Source organism: Vanacampus margaritifer, chromosome 2, assembly GCF_051991255.1.
Source record: "Vanacampus margaritifer isolate UIUO_Vmar chromosome 2, RoL_Vmar_1.0, whole genome shotgun sequence".
NCBI classification, from domain to species: domain Eukaryota; kingdom Metazoa; phylum Chordata; class Actinopteri; order Syngnathiformes; family Syngnathidae; genus Vanacampus; species Vanacampus margaritifer.
This window is the reverse complement of record NC_135433.1, coordinates 32,625,194-32,643,084: the sequence shown is the minus strand read 5'-3', so window position 1 is coordinate 32,643,084 and position 17,891 is coordinate 32,625,194. Positions and strand designations below refer to the sequence as shown.

General features: G+C 38.1%; 1 protein-coding gene and 1 non-coding gene across 5 annotated transcripts; both read left to right on the top strand.

Moving 5' to 3' along the window:
- Positions 1 to 69: 69 nt before the first annotated feature.
- Positions 70 to 17,715, top strand: hfm1 (helicase for meiosis 1). Of its 4 annotated transcripts, none has more exons than XM_077559134.1 (41): positions 70 to 88; positions 1,885 to 1,983; positions 2,070 to 2,185; positions 2,401 to 2,608; positions 4,270 to 4,601; positions 5,062 to 5,103; positions 5,334 to 5,404; positions 5,471 to 5,603; positions 6,280 to 6,431; positions 6,513 to 6,590; positions 6,729 to 6,884; positions 6,958 to 7,158; positions 7,235 to 7,323; positions 7,411 to 7,454; positions 7,536 to 7,637; positions 7,749 to 7,894; positions 8,028 to 8,122; positions 8,818 to 8,951; positions 9,071 to 9,118; positions 9,216 to 9,296; positions 9,422 to 9,513; positions 9,608 to 9,714; positions 10,161 to 10,208; positions 10,311 to 10,408; positions 10,488 to 10,622; positions 10,699 to 10,784; positions 13,192 to 13,275; positions 13,432 to 13,589; positions 13,673 to 13,773; positions 13,854 to 14,039; positions 14,130 to 14,195; positions 14,259 to 14,383; positions 14,521 to 14,600; positions 14,682 to 14,755; positions 15,290 to 15,367; positions 15,488 to 15,525; positions 15,602 to 15,788; positions 15,891 to 15,936; positions 16,188 to 16,260; positions 16,939 to 17,081; positions 17,221 to 17,715. In XM_077559134.1, the coding sequence occupies exons 2-41, from the start codon at positions 1,904 to 1,906 to the stop codon at positions 17,273 to 17,275; spliced, it is 4,368 nt and encodes a 1,455-aa protein (XP_077415260.1). In that variant the 5' UTR covers positions 70 to 88; positions 1,885 to 1,903; the 3' UTR covers positions 17,276 to 17,715. The 4 variants fall into 4 exon arrangements, with proteins under 4 accessions (XP_077415260.1, XP_077415258.1, XP_077415257.1 ...); XM_077559132.1 differs by having other exon boundaries at positions 71 to 88; positions 1,880 to 1,983; XM_077559131.1 differs by lacking the exon at positions 70 to 88 and adding an exon at positions 615 to 637 and having other exon boundaries at positions 1,880 to 1,983.
- trnam-cau (transfer RNA methionine (anticodon CAU)) lies at positions 12,495 to 12,566 on the top strand. The gene has a single exon. It is a non-coding gene; the product is annotated as a tRNA-Met (tRNA).
- Positions 17,716 to 17,891: the final 176 nt, after the last annotated feature.

The window sequence follows — 17,891 nt, the reverse complement described above, 5'->3', positions numbered from 1 at the left end:
AAGTAGTAATGGTTTGGTCCAAACAGGAGGCATAAAAAGGAGTTAATGAACCGCTTCCCTTTGGCGACAGATTTGTGGTAGTCTTATGGTTAGTACTGTACATCGTTTTTTATTTTTAAGAGTACTGTATTATTATTATTATTTTGGGTGTTTACTCGGCGTGTGTCTCAGTTTACAGACGTGGACTTATTTAAATAAAAATAAAATTGGAAACAAATGTTCTCTCATTATGGTTGAACCCCAGGATGGTCTTTGTTATTGCTGTACTGCATTAGTGGCTCTCAGCATGTTTTATTACTTGGTCACGTTTAATTAGTGGAATTGGAATAAATTCTGTTATTTTGTCATTATAGTTTAGTATTAGGTATTTTATGTAGTCTTAAACATTTGCCTAATTTACACCCTCATTGAAAGAAAAACATATACAAATAAAAACATAAATATATATTTAATAAAATTCCACTACCTGCTCATTACATGTATTATTAGGATTCCAAATAATGAGTTGGACTATGATTTGGAGTTTGTCCTATTCAAACTGGCAAGACTGATATACTACTAAAATCTCTCGAAGTCTATGAGATTCGTGTAATAAGCTCCTGTTAGCGTCGAAGAAGGGAGCCGTTGATGAACAGAGGTAATCAGAGAATGATAATTTGACGGGGAAATTGTATTGTAGCTATGTCAAATTGAAGTTCAGTTTGTTCCTAAGCGTCTGAATTTTTCTGAAATGCTAATATAGACGTTGCGTACTGTTAGCGAAGTTATTGCTAGCAGTTAGCAATGCTTTTGCTAGCAGTTAGCAATGCTAACTCATTTTCAGTCTGCTCTGACAATTACCAAACAAACAAAAAGACAATAAGTGTCTTATAAAATGTGCAGTATTTTATTTATTAAGTTGTTTTAGCAAGTTTAATATGTGTAATGTCTGTTACAGTCTTTCAAATTTGGCAAATCGTGACAGTTGTTAAGATAAACTTAATAATTTAAGTAGCAGCTATAATGTTCACACACATATTTAAATATTATCCAATACTTAAAAATGTAATTCTGTTCATTTTGAGGCAGTTTTTTTCACTTTTCTTGCATGGGTGTTCTCTGGGACAATTATTCATAAGTATGAATGTTGAATGGTTGTTTTGCTTGTGTATATCTGATTGTCTGGAAACCAGTCCATGGCGTAACCTGCCTCTTGCTCTAAACTCTGTTGGGATTGGCTGCAGGTCACGTAAAGTGTGGATAAGCAATATAAAAAATGGTTGGCTATATATATATATATATATATTTATTTATTTTTTATTTTTTATTAAGTGACCAGTCCAAGATGTGCTCCATTTCAGATTCAGACACATAGCATAGAAATGGGTGGAAATTTAAAATATTGTAACTAAAAAGACCAAATTACAGTCCTGCCAAATTTAGGGTCCTCATTGCAGTATTTCGCCACCAGAGTAAAACACAGTCAACATTTGTAATGATATATACTGTAGATAAACAGTAATGTTGTAACGTCATGTGCAAGTTAATGTTAGGTTGTTGTTGTTGTTGTTGTTGTTTTTACTGTGGCACCATATTATCATCTACTGTGAATGACCCAACTTCATTGTTTTAATTTATTTTTATTTTTATTATCATTTTATCTCTGACAGTGACGTATGAGGGGTAGAACAATTAAATGTTTTTCCACCTGTTTGCATTACTACAACAGAATAATAGCTTTGTGTTCAACTAAACAAGCTCAGATTTCCACTGAGTTATAAATGTAATTAAACCAAGACCATCATAATTTCTGTATACAGTACAGTATATATATTTTGTGATATTTTTCTTTAGTGTTGTACTGTGAGATTTTTCTAACGTCACATCTGTCTTGGCTCAGTAAAGCTTGAAAAGTGCTGCACTAATGGATAAGATTTTGGACTCAGATGACTGCACCTTGTCCTTGGACAACCTGTTTTTCGAGAAACCTATCGTCCACAAAGTGTGAGTACAACAAGAAAGCCCCGAAACTCGCTGCTATCCCTTTTATTTCAATTAATATTGTGTCCTTTTTGGATTGTAATCAACAGAAAGCCACTGCACCGGGAAGTCAGTCCATGGCAGCTGGAAGCACCTCCATCTCTTTCCCAGATTCCAACAACTCAGGTTATGCAGGAAGAGGCAGCGTCGCTTGCTAACCTGTACAGTATGTTATGTTCATATGTGAATTCCTTTTCACTTGACTTCTATAAACTGCTCTGTATCTGGCTAATTGAAGTTGAACTGTATTGAACTGTGTGTTATAGCCTTGAAGAGCTTTGCTCTTTCTTCGCCTTGCAAACAAATTGTAGTGTTTTAAGATGCATTCTTATAATACATGCTATACAACTCAGTCAGTTATAACAGCTTCAGAATTCACAGGTTCCCAACAACGACTGTCAAACAATCTTATTGCGAGTGAGAACGAGGAGATCCAAGACACCACCCGCAGCGACAGTAGACTCAACGGCCTTTGGGGAGGTGATGGTATTAGGGACCTCTGTCATGGTCCCCGTCATACTGATCGAGGAACCATCAGTATGAAGTATTTATCCGTGGGTGACAGGAAAGGTCCACCTCTGCGGAGAAGGCAAGTGGCAGTTCATACTCATATATATGTATATATATATATATATATATATATATATATATATATATATATATATATATATATATATATATATATATATATATATATATATATATATATACAGTATATAAAACCATGTATACAGTGATGTACAAGTGACCCAACTTTATTAAAGTATTTACAAATTTTATTACAGTTGAACCTCCAAAGTTAAAGTCAAACTGATTTTGAAGTTTAGCGATTTCTTTCTGGAAAATATCAATACGTCAGGTACTGTATTTCCAAGTCATAATTAAGTCAAGTATTAAACTTCATTTTTCAAACAGGTTCCAAGTTACTGTGCAAAAATCAGTGATAAAATTCTCTTTCAATTAAAATGTTACTTTGTTGCCTGTACAACGTAAAGGATTTATGTTGATGAGACCTTGAGCCTGGAACAAATGAATTCGCTTCAGATTATTTCATAAAGGAAGAATTATTTTTCAAATTCTAACGACATGGAAGGATCGTATTCAATTCAGGAGTTTCTGCCATCGATAAATAAATTAGTAATGTTGATACACTTTGTGTGTATGTTAAGCCAAGACTCATATTTGACATTTGATAAATTTTACAGCACATCACTTAACAAAAGTTTCACAAAAAGTATGTACAATGGTGCTTTAGGATGCAAGATTGATTCGTTCTGTTACAACGCTGAATTGAAATGAATGCAAATGTCATGATTCCAGCCTCCCAGAAAATGTCATAGTAAAAAAGAGGCACTCTATTATAGCGCACTACTAAAAACATACAATAGTGACAAGTTTAAATAGAATGTTGAGAAATACACCGTTTTTGCCACAATTTTTACTTCAGTTCCACGTACATTGTGCTATCCCCGGTGAGCCTCAGCCACCAAGGGCCAGAATAATACAGAAATACAAATCCAACTCCTCAGTAAGACATAGAATATTAGTGACTATTGTTATTCATTATTACCAGTCACCAGGGTTATAATGCCGCAACACCAATGCTATTTTTTTATAGCAATTTTCCTTTGTTTGTTAGCATTAAGCTAAACAGACGTTCCTAAGGCAAAGCTATGTGGTTGTTTTAAATACACAAGGTGTAATTAACTTTATTTTATGTTTAGTTTGCCAATAAACTTGAGCTCAGAGTGGTAGTACACAACGTGAAGCCTCCCTTTTGAAGACTTTTTTTCACTATGCTAAACTGATGTTTGTTGTGAAGCGAGTTGAGTTCACTGCCACCACATAACGCTCGTATCACAGATTTTTGCTCTCGGGTCAAAGCAATAAATCAGCCAAACGTCAGCGCGTATTTTGAAAAACTCATTAGTTGGGTCATCTGTATTGCAAGGCACCACGACGTGAAACAACATTGATGTGAGGTGGTAGTGGTGGTAGTGGAAGAGCATTTATTTGTTCCTTATATGGCTATATGTCACTAGCGTAAATAGATGAACAATTGTAGTCAATAAAAAAGAACATTTGAACCAATTCAATACAATTTTGGAATCACTAGTATATTATGTAGTAAAGCGGCTCAGTCTCCAGGTCACTGTTGTTGCTGGAAGCCAGCTTTTAAAGTAACCTTCACACTGGACTGCAGCTACGAGTCTTCATCTTTTTGCTCTGCTGTGCTCCCGCCCCCAACAGCTTGTTCAAGGGTCCCATGTGGAGGCGCGGAGGTGACTCGTCAAACGCAAATGACCTCTGTAGCAGTCAGACCGCATCTAGACCTGAAACTTTTCGCAGTCCAGTTGCCGTGGCAACAGCGCCTCCTCCTCCTCTTCAGCCAGCTTGGGCGACATTTAGCCAGGCCGCTCCTCCTTCCCCCTTCCAGCGAGCCTCCTTCCTCCACCCTCCTCTGCTCTCATCTGCAGTGAGCGTCAATCCCCCCCAGCAGGTGGCCCATGTCAAAAGGCGGGACAAGGGCACAATGAGAGCCTTGGTTCCACCCGGCGTGCCTCAGCCGCTCCATGTCCAAGGTTCTGCACCACGATTACACGCTTGAATAACACACCTCTAAAGAATATTCGTACTGTATATCCTCATAACAAGGTTGCGGCTAACGACCAAGCAAATGTGCAGCCATGACAGCAGCTTGCAAAATGTGCTTGGGTGGCATTGGGGTGAACCGAGGTGAGCTCTGTCTAGTTGTAGGGGAACATGCTAACCACTAGGTGGCAGGAAGGAACAGCGGACAGAGTAAAAATCACAGTATTATTGTTTACCATTGTTAATAGTGAACCATAGTACATAATTAACTTTAAAACAAATCTCATAGCACACCACCAAACAAAAATGTCTCAAAACATATGTACAATACATATTGAAAATAGTGTGTTTATTTTATACTAAGTTTTTTTTAAATTATTATTATTATTTTATGCCAAGTTTGAATGATTTTTACATGCAATTTTAATGGCTGTATTTTGTGCATTGTAGGTTCTTCAGGATCTGATGTTTTGCGCCCAGTCTCTGAAATCCGTATCCTTTTTTTTCTATTTAAAAACTGCAGTTATTAAAGTCCCTAGAAAGTGAAAATAACTGTCTTCTAAATTTGACACACTCATGCCGAACTCCAAAGTTTGTCACATGATGTATAATGTATTTATAAAACATCTCTGAAATCACTTTAAAGGGCCTTTATATGAAATATTTTACTCTGAGGTTTTCACAAATACTTGACATTTTCAATTCCTGATCCATTCTAACAGCAGCTAAGTTCAGACCCGTCTTCAGCGAGTTCCCCTTTTTTAACTACGTCCAATCTAAAGCTCTAGATGAGGTAAGCATAATGTAAACCGAGCCTTAAAGTTTGAGAGAAGTGACGTTGATAATGTTCGCATCTCAGATTCTTTACACAGACAAGAACTTTGTGGCATGTGCTCCTACCGGATCTGGTAAAACGGTGCTGTTTGAACTGGCCATCATTCAGCTGTTGATGGAGACCACAGAGCCCTGGAGAGGCGTCAAAGCTGTATACAGTGAGTTTTTAGTTGACCTTGTTTCAAGTTTATATGTAATGCAGAATTTACACAAATGTTAGTCACCTACAAAAAAAATGAATCACTCATGTCTCTTTCAAAACAGCTTTTGTGGGTCATGTGGGACATATTTTCATAATTGACGTATTTACCAGTCTTATGATTGTTGGGATTTCTGCTCTTTGACAGCATTTCTTGACATTCACACTCAATTGCTATAGAGGTAAATAAATCATGGATTGAACGTGATTAAATGAAAAGGTCACAACATAAAAACAGTGAAATGGCAAAACACTCATCAAGTTAAATTCACAAAATAAAACCAAGGTGTTTAGCTCAGTAAAATGAAAGGAAACAGATACGTGGTTGATAAGATCAGTGGGGAAAAAAAAGTTTTTTCAAATTCAATAAAATAAAAATAAGAGCGCTTTTTATTAGTGATGGGAAAATGAAGCCTCATGAAGCACTTGTGATATTTTTTGACTCCTCTAGATGGCACTATTGGTTTAAAAAGGCAGTGGAAATGTAATACTTTTTCATTGCACTAGCCTTTATATTTGAACCAAGAGCACCATCTAGAGGAGTAAAAAAAAATAGTAAAAGTGCTTCATGAGGCTTCATGAGGCTTCATTTTCCCATCTCTACTTTTTATACCTTGATTGTTTCTACTTGCCAGTGGCCCCCATCAAAGCTCTCTGCAGTCAGTGCTTTGAGAACTGGACGAAGAAGTTTGGTCCTCTGGGGCTGAGCTGTAAATTGCTGACGGGCGACACCGAGATCGACGACTTCTTTGAAATTCAGGACTCCCACATCATCTTGACCACCCCAGTGTGTAACAGCAGTGCAGCAGTAAAAAAAAAAAACAGGCACAAAAGGCTTACGTCGTATAATGATGTCTTCTTTCCCCAGGAAAAATGGGACAGCATGACAAGAAAGTGGAAGGACAGCTGTCTGCTGCAGTTGGTCAGACTTTTCCTTATAGACGAGGTTAGTGTGTTTTTCAAATATTAAGCCCCAGTGTGTGAAATGTGCCTCCTTTTTGACATTCATTTTTAGTACCTGAATGCCACCATACGTCTCATGTGCTTTTATGAAATCATTCAAGATGATCTGATGTTCTTCCAGGTACATGTAGTGAAGGATGCAACCCGTGGTGCCACTCTAGAAGTGGTGGTTAGCAGGATGAAGGCTGTGCAGGCCTACAGGACAGTCCACAATCAAGACAAAGGCATCTCTATGAGGTTTGTGGCTGTGTCGGCCACCATACCCAATATTTCCGACGTAAGGACACTAAAATCCTGCTCTCATTTGTAGCTCTAGTGGCGCTTGTGTACTAATCCTTCCCTGTGTGTAGATAGCAGATTGGCTGTCCAATGAGAACGGTCCAGCTTCATATCTGGAATTGGATGAGGGCCACCGCCCAGTGAAGCTGAGGAAAGTGGTGTTAGGATTCCCCTGTAGCCCAAACCAAACAGAGTTCAAGTTTGACTTGTCTCTTAATTACAAGATGGCCAATATCATACGGACTTACTCTGACCAGAAGCCTGCTTTAGTGGTACGTCCACTCTAAAAGTAAAGTGGTGTAGTGTTGTTCTTGGTAACCTTGTGACAACAGTCATCTTCTTCTATAGTTTTGCTCCACCAGAAAAGGAACCCAGCAGTCAGCTGCTGTTCTTGCTAAGGATACACGGTTCGTTATGACCACTGAACACAAGCAAAGGTGTTGTATATTCAACAGCAAATTACATACTCTTGCGTGTGACAACTTCAAGAGAAAAATCATGTCTTCATCCCCTTGTCTTTTCAGATTGATGAAATATGCGCAGTCCATTCTGGATTCAAAATTGAAAGGTGACTTTTTTGGTCATGGAAAATTATGTGGTAATATAATTCACTGGGCAGTTGGCTGACAGGCTGATATTTTGTGTATAGATCTGGTGACACTGGGAGTTGGTTACCACCACGCTGGAGTTGATTCCTCAGACAGAAAAGTGATCGAAAAGGCCTTCACTCTTGGAGACCTGCCTGTCCTTTGTAAGACCGAGTTTCTTTTCAACTACATTTTCAGACAACTGCTCGATGTAGCATTATTTTTTGTGATCCTTGTTTAATGTGTGCTTGTCTGTCTCTGTTTCAACCCTGTAGTTAGCACACGCACTCTTGCCATGGGAGTGAACTTGCCGGCTCACCTGGTGGTGATCAAGTCCACCGTGCAGTATGTTGCAGGCTCCTGTGAAGAGTACAGTGAGGTGGACATGCTGCAGATGATTGGCCGGGCTGGAAGACCGCAGGTAATGTCAAAATTTGTGACTCCAATTTTTTAGTTAGAATATTAAGCAAAAACAAATGCAATGAAAAAAATAAATTGTTGACTTTGAATGTTCTTCAAGCCTGCTTTTTAATGACTTAATATTCGTTTCTTAGTTTGACACTTCTGCTACTGCTGTGATCATGACCAAGATGCAAACCAGAGACAAGCATATGGAACTCATGAATGGGATGGAGATTATCGAGAGCAGGTATTGAATTTTCTCAGAGTGAAAGTTTATACGACAGTTGTAAAGTGAACCCCAGTTTATTGCAATGATACATTCCAGTCACACACAGTAGATGAAAATGGCAACATAGCAAGAGCAAAATGTAAATCGCTTCCACACGCTTTGAACACATTCAGACTTATTAAAATTCTATTTTTAATATTCCTTTCTGTCTGTTCTCACTCTTACGCAATTCTTCAAATAAGATTGAAATTGTTTTATAACTCCTAGTTAAAGTTTACTGTAAAACAGACACATTCAACAAAATAGAATCAAACAATGTGACTTTAAACATCAAAATGTTAAACCAAGCCTTGTAATTTTGTACTATCGGAATGCTAACATACTGTATAATGTTAAACACTGGATGGACTAATAGACATTAGGGTAGGGAACCCTGGTCCTCGAGAGCCACTGTCCTGCCCGTCTTCCGTGTCTCCCTCCACCAACACAGCTGATTCGATGAACAATATTGTTATCAGGCTTCTACAGAGCTTGCTGATGAGCTGATAATATAAGTCAGCTGTGTTGGAGGAGGGAGGCTACCTGGTATGTTGCAGCACAATCCTTGTATAGGGTTAAAAAAAACATATATTTTTTTTAAATCTGTGACATGGCAGGGGTGCGAATAGGGAACTGTGGGGAAACTCAAGTAGCACTAAATGTGTTTTGGACAGTTTGCACAGTCACCTGGTGGAGCACCTGAACGCCGAAATTGTTCTCCAAACCATCAGCGATGTCAACATGGCTCTGGACTGGATACGCTCCACCTTCCTCTACATCCGAGTGCTGAAGAACCCGGAACACTATGGTTAGCTCTCTGTAGAAAGTCTCTCACCATTAGCAGACAGCGTTAAAGTTGTCGTTGAATGGCAATTTGGTCCTCATTGTTGGGATACCAATACTGATGCAAAGCCATTTGTAACTCAGGTTTCTCTGCTGACTTAGACAGATGTGGAATTGAAGCAAAACTTCAAGGTAGGCTTTTACCTTCGCTATTGCCACTCGGATAATCAGACGTCCTTACTACGTCCAAATTTTAATTTTAAATTCTGTTACTCCTCTCATATCGTAGAACTGTGTCTTAAGAACCTCAACTCTCTGTCCTCTATCAATCTGATCACCATGGATGAGAACATCAATATTAAACCTACAGGTAGCAAAACACCTTAAATGATGGATTTGGGTTTGTGTAAAACTTTCTGGCTTTAATTTTGACTCATCTTTGGCAAGGATCTATATATTCAAGATCCCCCAAATGTTTTGTTTTATGGTTTTCAGAGGCTGGCAAGTTGATGGCAAGGTACTGTGTTGCCTTTGACACCATGCTGCAGTTCAGCAAAGTATCTGGCACAGAGAACCTGTCCGACCTGGTAGGTTACCTGAGCAAGCTCACTTGCAATTACAGTTCACATTGACTGATGAAATTCCTGTTATTCCTGTTATTAATTTAAAATGTCTGCACAGATTGAGCTGGTGTCCAAGAGCCAAGAGTTCAGTGACATTCAGCTGAGAATGACCGAGAAGAGGCCCTTGAATACCTTAAACCAGGACAAAAACAGAACCACCATCAGGTCACATCATAAATGATTGTTAATCGTATCATTTGTTATTTTATGTGTTATTATTTCAATATTGTCGCTGTCGGGCAGAATCATTGCCTCTCCAAAATCACTACTTTTCAGGAAATACAAAAAAATACATTTTAGCTTTAAATCTGGAGGCGATATAATGGCATACAAACAGCTCCCACAGCATGAAGAAATAGGTGGAGTTTGACAACACTTTTAAGGCAGTTGACGTCACACATTTGTTCTCAAGCCATTTAAAAAAATTAATAATTGGTTAATATGTGTACAAAAAATAACAGACAACCTTAGAACAGTCTCACTACAAATTTTGCTTTTTAGGTTAGAAGTTTACTATATTTGGACATACAAGGTTTTTGTCCGACAGGGAGGTTATGTGTTTTGGGAAATAGATTCAAATTTGGTCAGATAAACTTGCGTGTATTTCTCAGGTTTCCGATGGAAGGAAAGATCAAAAGCAATGATATGAAAGTAAACTGGTGGGTGATTTTTTTTTTCCGCTTTGGCAATATTGTGTCCGATAAATACGAAATACCCGCTTTGAATTGTATTTCAAGCCTGTGTTTTTTAATTCCTTGCAGTTTGATTCAAGCTCAGTTGGGGTCCATCTCAATTCAGGAGTTTGGTCTCACACAGGATACAGCAAAAATTTTCAGGAATGGGATGCGCATCAGCAAATGTACGTCAGCCAAAGCAGAGACAACAAATGTATTTAGGATTTCGAAACAGATTCCAACTTGTGTTTTGACTCCGACCAGGCCTTTCTGAATACCTGAGTCAGCATTCCAAAATGAGTTTCAGCATTCTGCTCAACTCTCTGATCCTGGCCAAATGTTTCAGAGCAAAACTCTGGGAAAACTCTCCGTATGTCTCGAAACAGCTTGACAAGATAGGTGAGGCTGCAGCTAAAACAAATCACATTGCACTTGCACTAACAGTCCATGCAAAACATTTTATACTGTTTTTCAGGCCAAACTCTGTCAACTGCTATGGTGAATGCTGGACTCACCACATTCGGCAAGATAGAGCAAACCAACCCAAGAGAGATTGAGTCGGTCAGTCTTCAGCTGTAAATGCACACTACTCAAAGTCTTTAAAGAATACACATCTTTTTTTTTTTGACAAGTTAGATTTATTCATTCACATAGATTTATACAATTACATCTTCTTTGCCATGCTAAATAAATATAAATGCTAAATATAAAATAATATAAAATGCATTTTACATACGGTCGTTGGTAGGCTATGGTATGGTAAGGTTTGAAATAACTTTTTTTCTTCGAGAAGCAATTTTGCTAATCAAAGACTTTATTTGAGGAGCAAATTTCTCATTTTGAGGAGCATTTTCCATCTTAATCCCAAAGACCTAAAGTAAGGGTTTCATTAAACAATAAGAACATGACAATATAACGGGGAGGTTGAATGTAGGACTGCAGTGTTGGTTGTGTTTTCCTTGGGCTCCAGATGACTAGCGGACAATCGCTACGTATTACCGCCGTAATGAGTTAGCTTTCAATGAATTCTGTAACATTTGGCAGCTCTGCATTTCAGCAATATTAACGCTCATTCGTAGTTTTGCCTTTCAATGTGTTTGCTTCAGGCACAACATGCAAATTTGGACTTGCAAACTAATGAAAAAACACTTATTTTAAGCCTTATACGGTGTCAGTGGGTATTTTAATTATGCTAGTATCGGAGGGCAATATTGTGGTCTAGAAAAGCATCATATATGATTTGCAAAAGTTTCAGATCTAGCAAACAAACAAGCAAAACAAATAGTCAGTCGCTGTCAAAAACAAATGAGTACCCCCCCCCTCACGCCCTCCAAAAAAAAACACATCTACGTTCAAAATCGCTGGCGTCCATACTTTTCAGGAGACCCCAAAAATGCCATGTTTTTTTCAAACATTAACATTGCATCATCAAAAAGAACAAGGCATTTTCAACACTTCAGATTGGTCCATAATTCATTAAAATGAAACACACACGTGTGGACTAATCAAAAGTATAGTTTTGTTTGTTTGGTTGTTTTTATTTATTTATTTATTTTATTAACTTTGCTCTCGCAAGATGTATTCTCGCGGTATTTATGAGTTCACAAACTCCCGAGAATCCATCTTGTACCGTTCCTTTGATTTTCGCCGATCCGAACCACTGGTGGGGAAAATAAACAAACCTAACATGGACGAATGAACGCTGCAATTAATTCTGTTCTCGTAGAATTAATCACCGTTTCCTTGTTGAATGTTGAACAGCGAGAGGAGCTTCGTGCTTTTTTGACTGGTAAGGTAAATATGTTTTTTTTGGTCTAACAGTAAATCCCAACTACTACTACTTCAACAGATACATCAAGTGAGTTGCAGAAAATTTCCAATTTCACTTAATTGGTCCGAAAGTTACATTACTCGTCTAAGTTAGCGACGTATAGTAACAGTTCAATTCTCCTCTGTTGGGTGGCAGAATGTACTGAATCGATGTATCCACCTGTACCTGTTGCTTTTCTTGCAACGGAATAAAGTTTGAGAAAAAAAAGATTGGAAAAATACTGGGACATGCTATTTCATGCAACCGGCTATAGTACGATGCTTGGACACTGTGGCCAATAAAGTTGTTTTGTTTTGTGCATCAAAAGGGCATCCGGGGTTTAAAAAAAAAAAAGCAAACAAATATTGCAAACGAATCACTATGGCGTCAACCTAATGCTCCTTGTTCACTCAGATAAGTCGAGTAGTAGCTGGTAGAGGTAATGCAGATTTAAAGTGCAGAGCAGAGTGGCGCAGCGGAAGCGTGCTGGGCCCATAACCCAGAGGTCGATGGATCGAAACCATCCTCTGCTAGTTTTGACACGCCAATCATAAAATATACACGAAATGTTTTTGCATTCAGATACACAGATTCGGTGTTGCAATATTCACCAATTTAAGTATGTCATCAAGAGTGCATTGTTTTATTTGATATACTTTGATCTATGGCAGTGACATCACAAAAGAAGAAATCCACTCTGTCAAAGTCTACTTTTGGATGTCCTGTTTTTTATGCATTTTTTTTGCGGTATGTTTTTGCAAGACCATCTCAATGTCACTATGTCGCAGTATTTGACTATTTTCCATTTCAACACTAGCTGTTTATCGACATAATGAACAAGACATATCAACATTTTTTTCCATATGGATATATGTTTGATCAAATGTAGATATGAATCATATCTATTTTGTATGTGCAGTAGTTGTACTGGGCAAAAGTCTTAGATTTGTTGTACCTCCATCAAGGCCGAACTATTAAAGGTGAAAGCAATTCATAGAGCTTTGCATTTGGTTCTGTGTCCCACAGTATTAGCTAATAAGTCATGTGAAAGAGGGTCATTATAAAAACAAATCTGGTAGTAAACCAAGACAATGTCACAGTAATGTATTTGTACATACTTGATAATACAGTATGTTGTAAATTGTATGTTTTGTGCAGATTCTCAACAGACATCCACCATTTGGAAACCAAATCAAGGAATTTGTCCTGCACCTCCCAAAGTATGAGGTCACCTTAGAGCAGGTAAAAAGCTTTGGTAAATGTTAGAGTATTTTTTGGTGAAGAGTGTTTTCATGTTATGAAGTTTTACGATGACTAGAAATCCCAATGTCAGTTTTTAAGTAAAGTAGCAGCCATATTTTTCATAATTTCCTTTCATGTCACCACTATATTTCCCAGATACCAAGGTATAGCTGCAATATCGCTGAGGTTGTCGTGAAGGTGAACCTCAAAAACCGAAAACTGCTTCTGACCAAGACAACAGCTCCGGACAATCACTATGTTTCTCTGGTCATCGGAGACTCTGACAACAATTGTGTCTTCCAGCAGAAATTCGCGTAGGACATGTTTGACAGAATGATATGATAGATTGTGTAACAATTTCAAAAATAAACCTTCATCTGTTTGTTTTTTTTCCTAGTGACTTGTTGTTGAAGTTCAGTTGCTGGTCTAAAAAGATTGAAGTCTCAAAGGCCTTGAAGGGAGATGAGCTCAGTGTTAATCTCATCAGCTCTGAATATGGTGAAATTATGTTTCGTTTTAAACGTAATGTTCAAAAGCATGTACAATTGATGACCGGATTGTCTTTTCCTCTTTGACAGTTGGCCTTGACGTCCAGCAGAAATTCAATGTGTACTACTCGGGCGCACGCAAGTTTGACACTGATAATCTGTACAACGTGTCACATTATTCTGCCAGAGAGACACTACAGCAGTTAGCAGCAAACCTACAAGCAGTTAGCAAAGCTGCACCTCTAAAGAGAAGCGTAACGTCTTCTACAGAGCAAGGTATTTACTACAAGCATCGGGATCGATAAAAATAAATTAAATTAAAAAGAAAAAAAAGGAAACCTTTTTCATTGTCTTCAATGTAATCAGATGGAGGTAACAAAAGACAGTGCAACCACCTCTGCAAGAATAAAGACCAGTGTGGTCATGACTGTTGTAAGTATGTATAATCATTCATCGTTCCACGAGTGTCCCGAGCATCCTTCATCTGCCCCCAAGGTAAAACCGGCGTAACTGTGGTACGAAAGAGGCTGACAAATAAAGTTGGAAATTTCTCTTCATATTTGAGCGATCTGTGGAGCAGGTATGACAAACTTGCACCCACTCCAGTCAAACGACTCAAGGTGAGATGATCCACAAATCCCACTGATGATATGAATATGGTTGTCTCACAAGAGGATCATTGACACTGGGCAGAAAAAATGTATTGACTTTTTTCAAATGGAGCCATGTTTGAATATTGGCTTTGTTTTCATGTGAGATGAAAATGACGGAGGACTATGTGGGTGTCAACATGCAGCAGTTTTCATACAAAGCTAAGAAACAACACACCTTGACCAGGTGAGCCTGTGGGACATTCGTCAACAATAATAAACTCTAAAACCGCAATGTTTAATTTCACTGTTCATATCTTGTTTGAAGCCATGACGGACACCACCACAAGGCCGGAGAAGGTTCTTCACAGTATCCACAACATATAGACGACTTTGACAAAGGTAGCTCACAATTCCTCACATCCTTGGCATCGCAAGATTAAGTACTGACAAATATCAGTTAGTTACAGGTTCAACTCTCATTTTAAATCCTCTCCATGCTGCTCACATTTTGACATTAACTCATTCGTTGCCAGTGACGATGCCTAAAAATGAATTAACAGTAGCTACTAGCTCGACATTGATCTTAGAGTTCACAGCGTGTCATCGCCAGTTTGCAACAGAGAGACTAGAAGAGTCACAGAAAGGCATACAAATGGACATGCTTCTAAATGTATTGATCGATACATCGATTTTGCTTTTTGGTTCAAGTTGTGCAAAAAAATACTCAAATGTTAACAATATGAATATGTGCATTTAATACTTTAGATCAGGTGAAGTAAAAGGTCAATTCTCCTTTAAAGGTTATAGTGCTTTTTAGGTTCATCCTGAAATTTCACCTGAAAGCCCAATATCCCTAACTTTTTGTGTGTAGTATATGTTTTGTGACCACACTTCTTTTCTTTCTTTTTTTTACATTTGGTACTCCCTCTTTAGATGATGTCAATTTAATGGACATGTACAGAACAATGGAGAAGCCAGTCCAAGCTAATGTTGCACCTCGTACCAAACAAGGTTGTACCCCAACTGCCTTTAATTTTAAATCTTATTTTGTCAATCCCACGTTTTATGCCAACAGAGACAAGTCTCATACAAAACTAATTCCGTCTGTCATCTGTCTAAATCAATATTCAGCTTCGGTCGGGTGGAGCAATACCGGATCAAATGCTGCTGTGAGTGAAGGCCCCCCCAAACGCACATGAACTCAATCAACACAGCCGACTCCATCTAGCATGTACTATCCCACAGAGAACCTGGCAAGCGTCAAATCAGAGCACTCATAGCGACAAGGAGACATCGTCCCAAATACCAAGTATCAACTTTGACCTCGGAAATGATTGGGATGACTGGAGCGACTTTGATGAAGAGAACCTTGTTCATGCCAGCGACACCGCATTACTGACTCAAACTCAGTCGAATGAATGCAACATTTCAGGTAGTCTCCTTTCGGTGTGAGATCATGTTGAATGGTGCGTGTGTTCTTTTTGGTACAAAATTAGCTAAAGTGCAACAATGTCATTCATGTTTGCATATGCAGGTTACGTGGCTAAATCACCATGTCGCCCAAATGCTGTTGTGTTGAGGTAGGGCCAGAACGTCCCTTATATACACTGATAATGTCATGTGTAATGGGTAGATATTTAAACTATTGTATTAACCAAGCTGCAACATATTTATGTTGTCACAAGTGGTATTATCCATATCTGATTCAAGTTCAGATCAGGGGGAAGCTTTAGTTGAGGAAAAAATTGTTATATATATATATATATATATATATATATATATATAGATATTTATTTATTTATTTATTTAAAACTTTTTTTTCCCTCCTCAGGCCAATTTCCCAAAATATACTGAGCAATCCCGGACCCTCATCTTTTGCAGCTGGACAGCTGAATCAAGCAAAGGTACGTGTATACATAAAGACAACGGCACGTGACATGTTGATAACTGAAGAGGTTTGTTTTGGGGTTTTTCACCGAATCGCATGTATGTGAACCACAATATGTGTCTAGTTAGTAGCATCCGTAGTAGTTAGTTCTAATTTTGTATATGGGCTTTGTCTTTAGTTTTCATTCATCATTACACTTCATGCTGACGTTGTTTTACTTGAGAAGTGCTACCGCCAGGAATCAGGAAGTACTGTAATGTCTATTTTTTGGGTAGTTGTAATGTAACCATAACAGTCCACACATTGCGTGGTGGCTGTGGCTCAGGGGTAGAGACGGTCGTCCAGTAACCAGAAGTTTGGCTGTTTGATCCCCACTCTCCCCAAGTCATGTGTCTGTTGTGTCCTTGGGCAAGACACTTCACACACATTGAAGGTGCGAATGTTTGGTGGTGACCGGAGGGACCGTAGGCGCACACTGGCAACTATGCTTCCGTCAGCCTGCCCCAGGGCAGCTGTAGCTACTTAAGTAGTTAAATGAAGAATGTATCCGGTGTAAAGTGTCTCAAAAAGTGCTATATAAATCTGAGGCATTATTATTATTATTATTATTAATGAAACCCCATACAATCTTAATTCTAAAAGCCATTGATAGATTTTACATGTTGTGTACATGATTGTTTTTCTTCACGTGCAGAATCCAAGCATGTTCAGTGCAGGGATCACAACAAAGTCACCAGAAAGAACGACTTCAAGTTGTGTGCACCCACCTACTCAAAGATTCAGTTTCTTCTCGGCAATGAGTATACCGTGTGATGCCAATGCGACTGACAACAGCAGGTATAGGCTCATTTAATTAGATATATGGCTTCAGCTTAAATTATATTTTTTCCTTGCACATTTCGTGACCTGCTTTCTTTCCATGTAGGCTAATTTAATTTAGCTGAATGCCTGTTTCTTTTCCATCTTCTTTTATCAGGACCGACAGCAAAGAAGAAGAAACTTTTCTTGGAATATTTGATGGTATATTTTAGAACTTCTGGATGACCAAATGACCAAAGTGTTCTTTCCCCTTGATAAATGTTGTGGGATCTTGTTGCTTTCTCCAGATGATTTTGATGGTTTATTTGAGAACTTCTGGATGACAAAATGTTCTTTCCTGTTGATGGATGTTGTGGGATGTTGTCTGTTCCCCCAGATAGGATTTTGTATTTCTATATCTCATTGTTCACTTGTTTCTTATGTATAGTGTAGACAGCACAGGTTTACGATATACAGTAAATGAAATGTTTGTATTATTATTGATTGATTTAATTTAAATTAATTTTTTTGAGGAGGCCAAGATTTTTGTTAAGGTCTGAATAGAAGTTTGCTCTTATGTGTACTTCAAAAGAAGAGAACAATGTTATTGCTTTGTTTGCATTTCCTCATATTTGTTTTATTTATTCATTAAAATTATTTATGACTCAGACAAGACAGTGTGACGTTATTATCATTGATTTCAATGACTTCCAAAGAGAATCCTCACTATGTACACCTACGCAAGCTAATCATTAGATTCTATATGAGCTATAATTTCAAGTATCAAACATTCCTTTAGAGATAATTGAACACATTTTTATATATTATGTTTAACTTTTTTTTTGACCA

What these genes read in the sequence shown, in the direction of transcription:
- hfm1 (XM_077559134.1), top strand. Translation starts at nt 1,904, where the DNA reads ATGGATAAGATTTTGGACTCAGATGACTGCACCTTGTCCTTGGACAAC. An exon ending in ACCAGAAGCCTGCTTTAGTG is followed by an intron (nt 7,159 to 7,234) that starts GTACGTCCACTC and finishes CTTCTTCTATAG; the next exon opens with TTTTGCTCCACCAGAAAAGG. An exon ending in CCAAATGCTGTTGTGTTGAG is followed by an intron (nt 15,937 to 16,187) that starts GTAGGGCCAGAA and finishes TTCCCTCCTCAG; the next exon opens with GCCAATTTCCCAAAATATAC.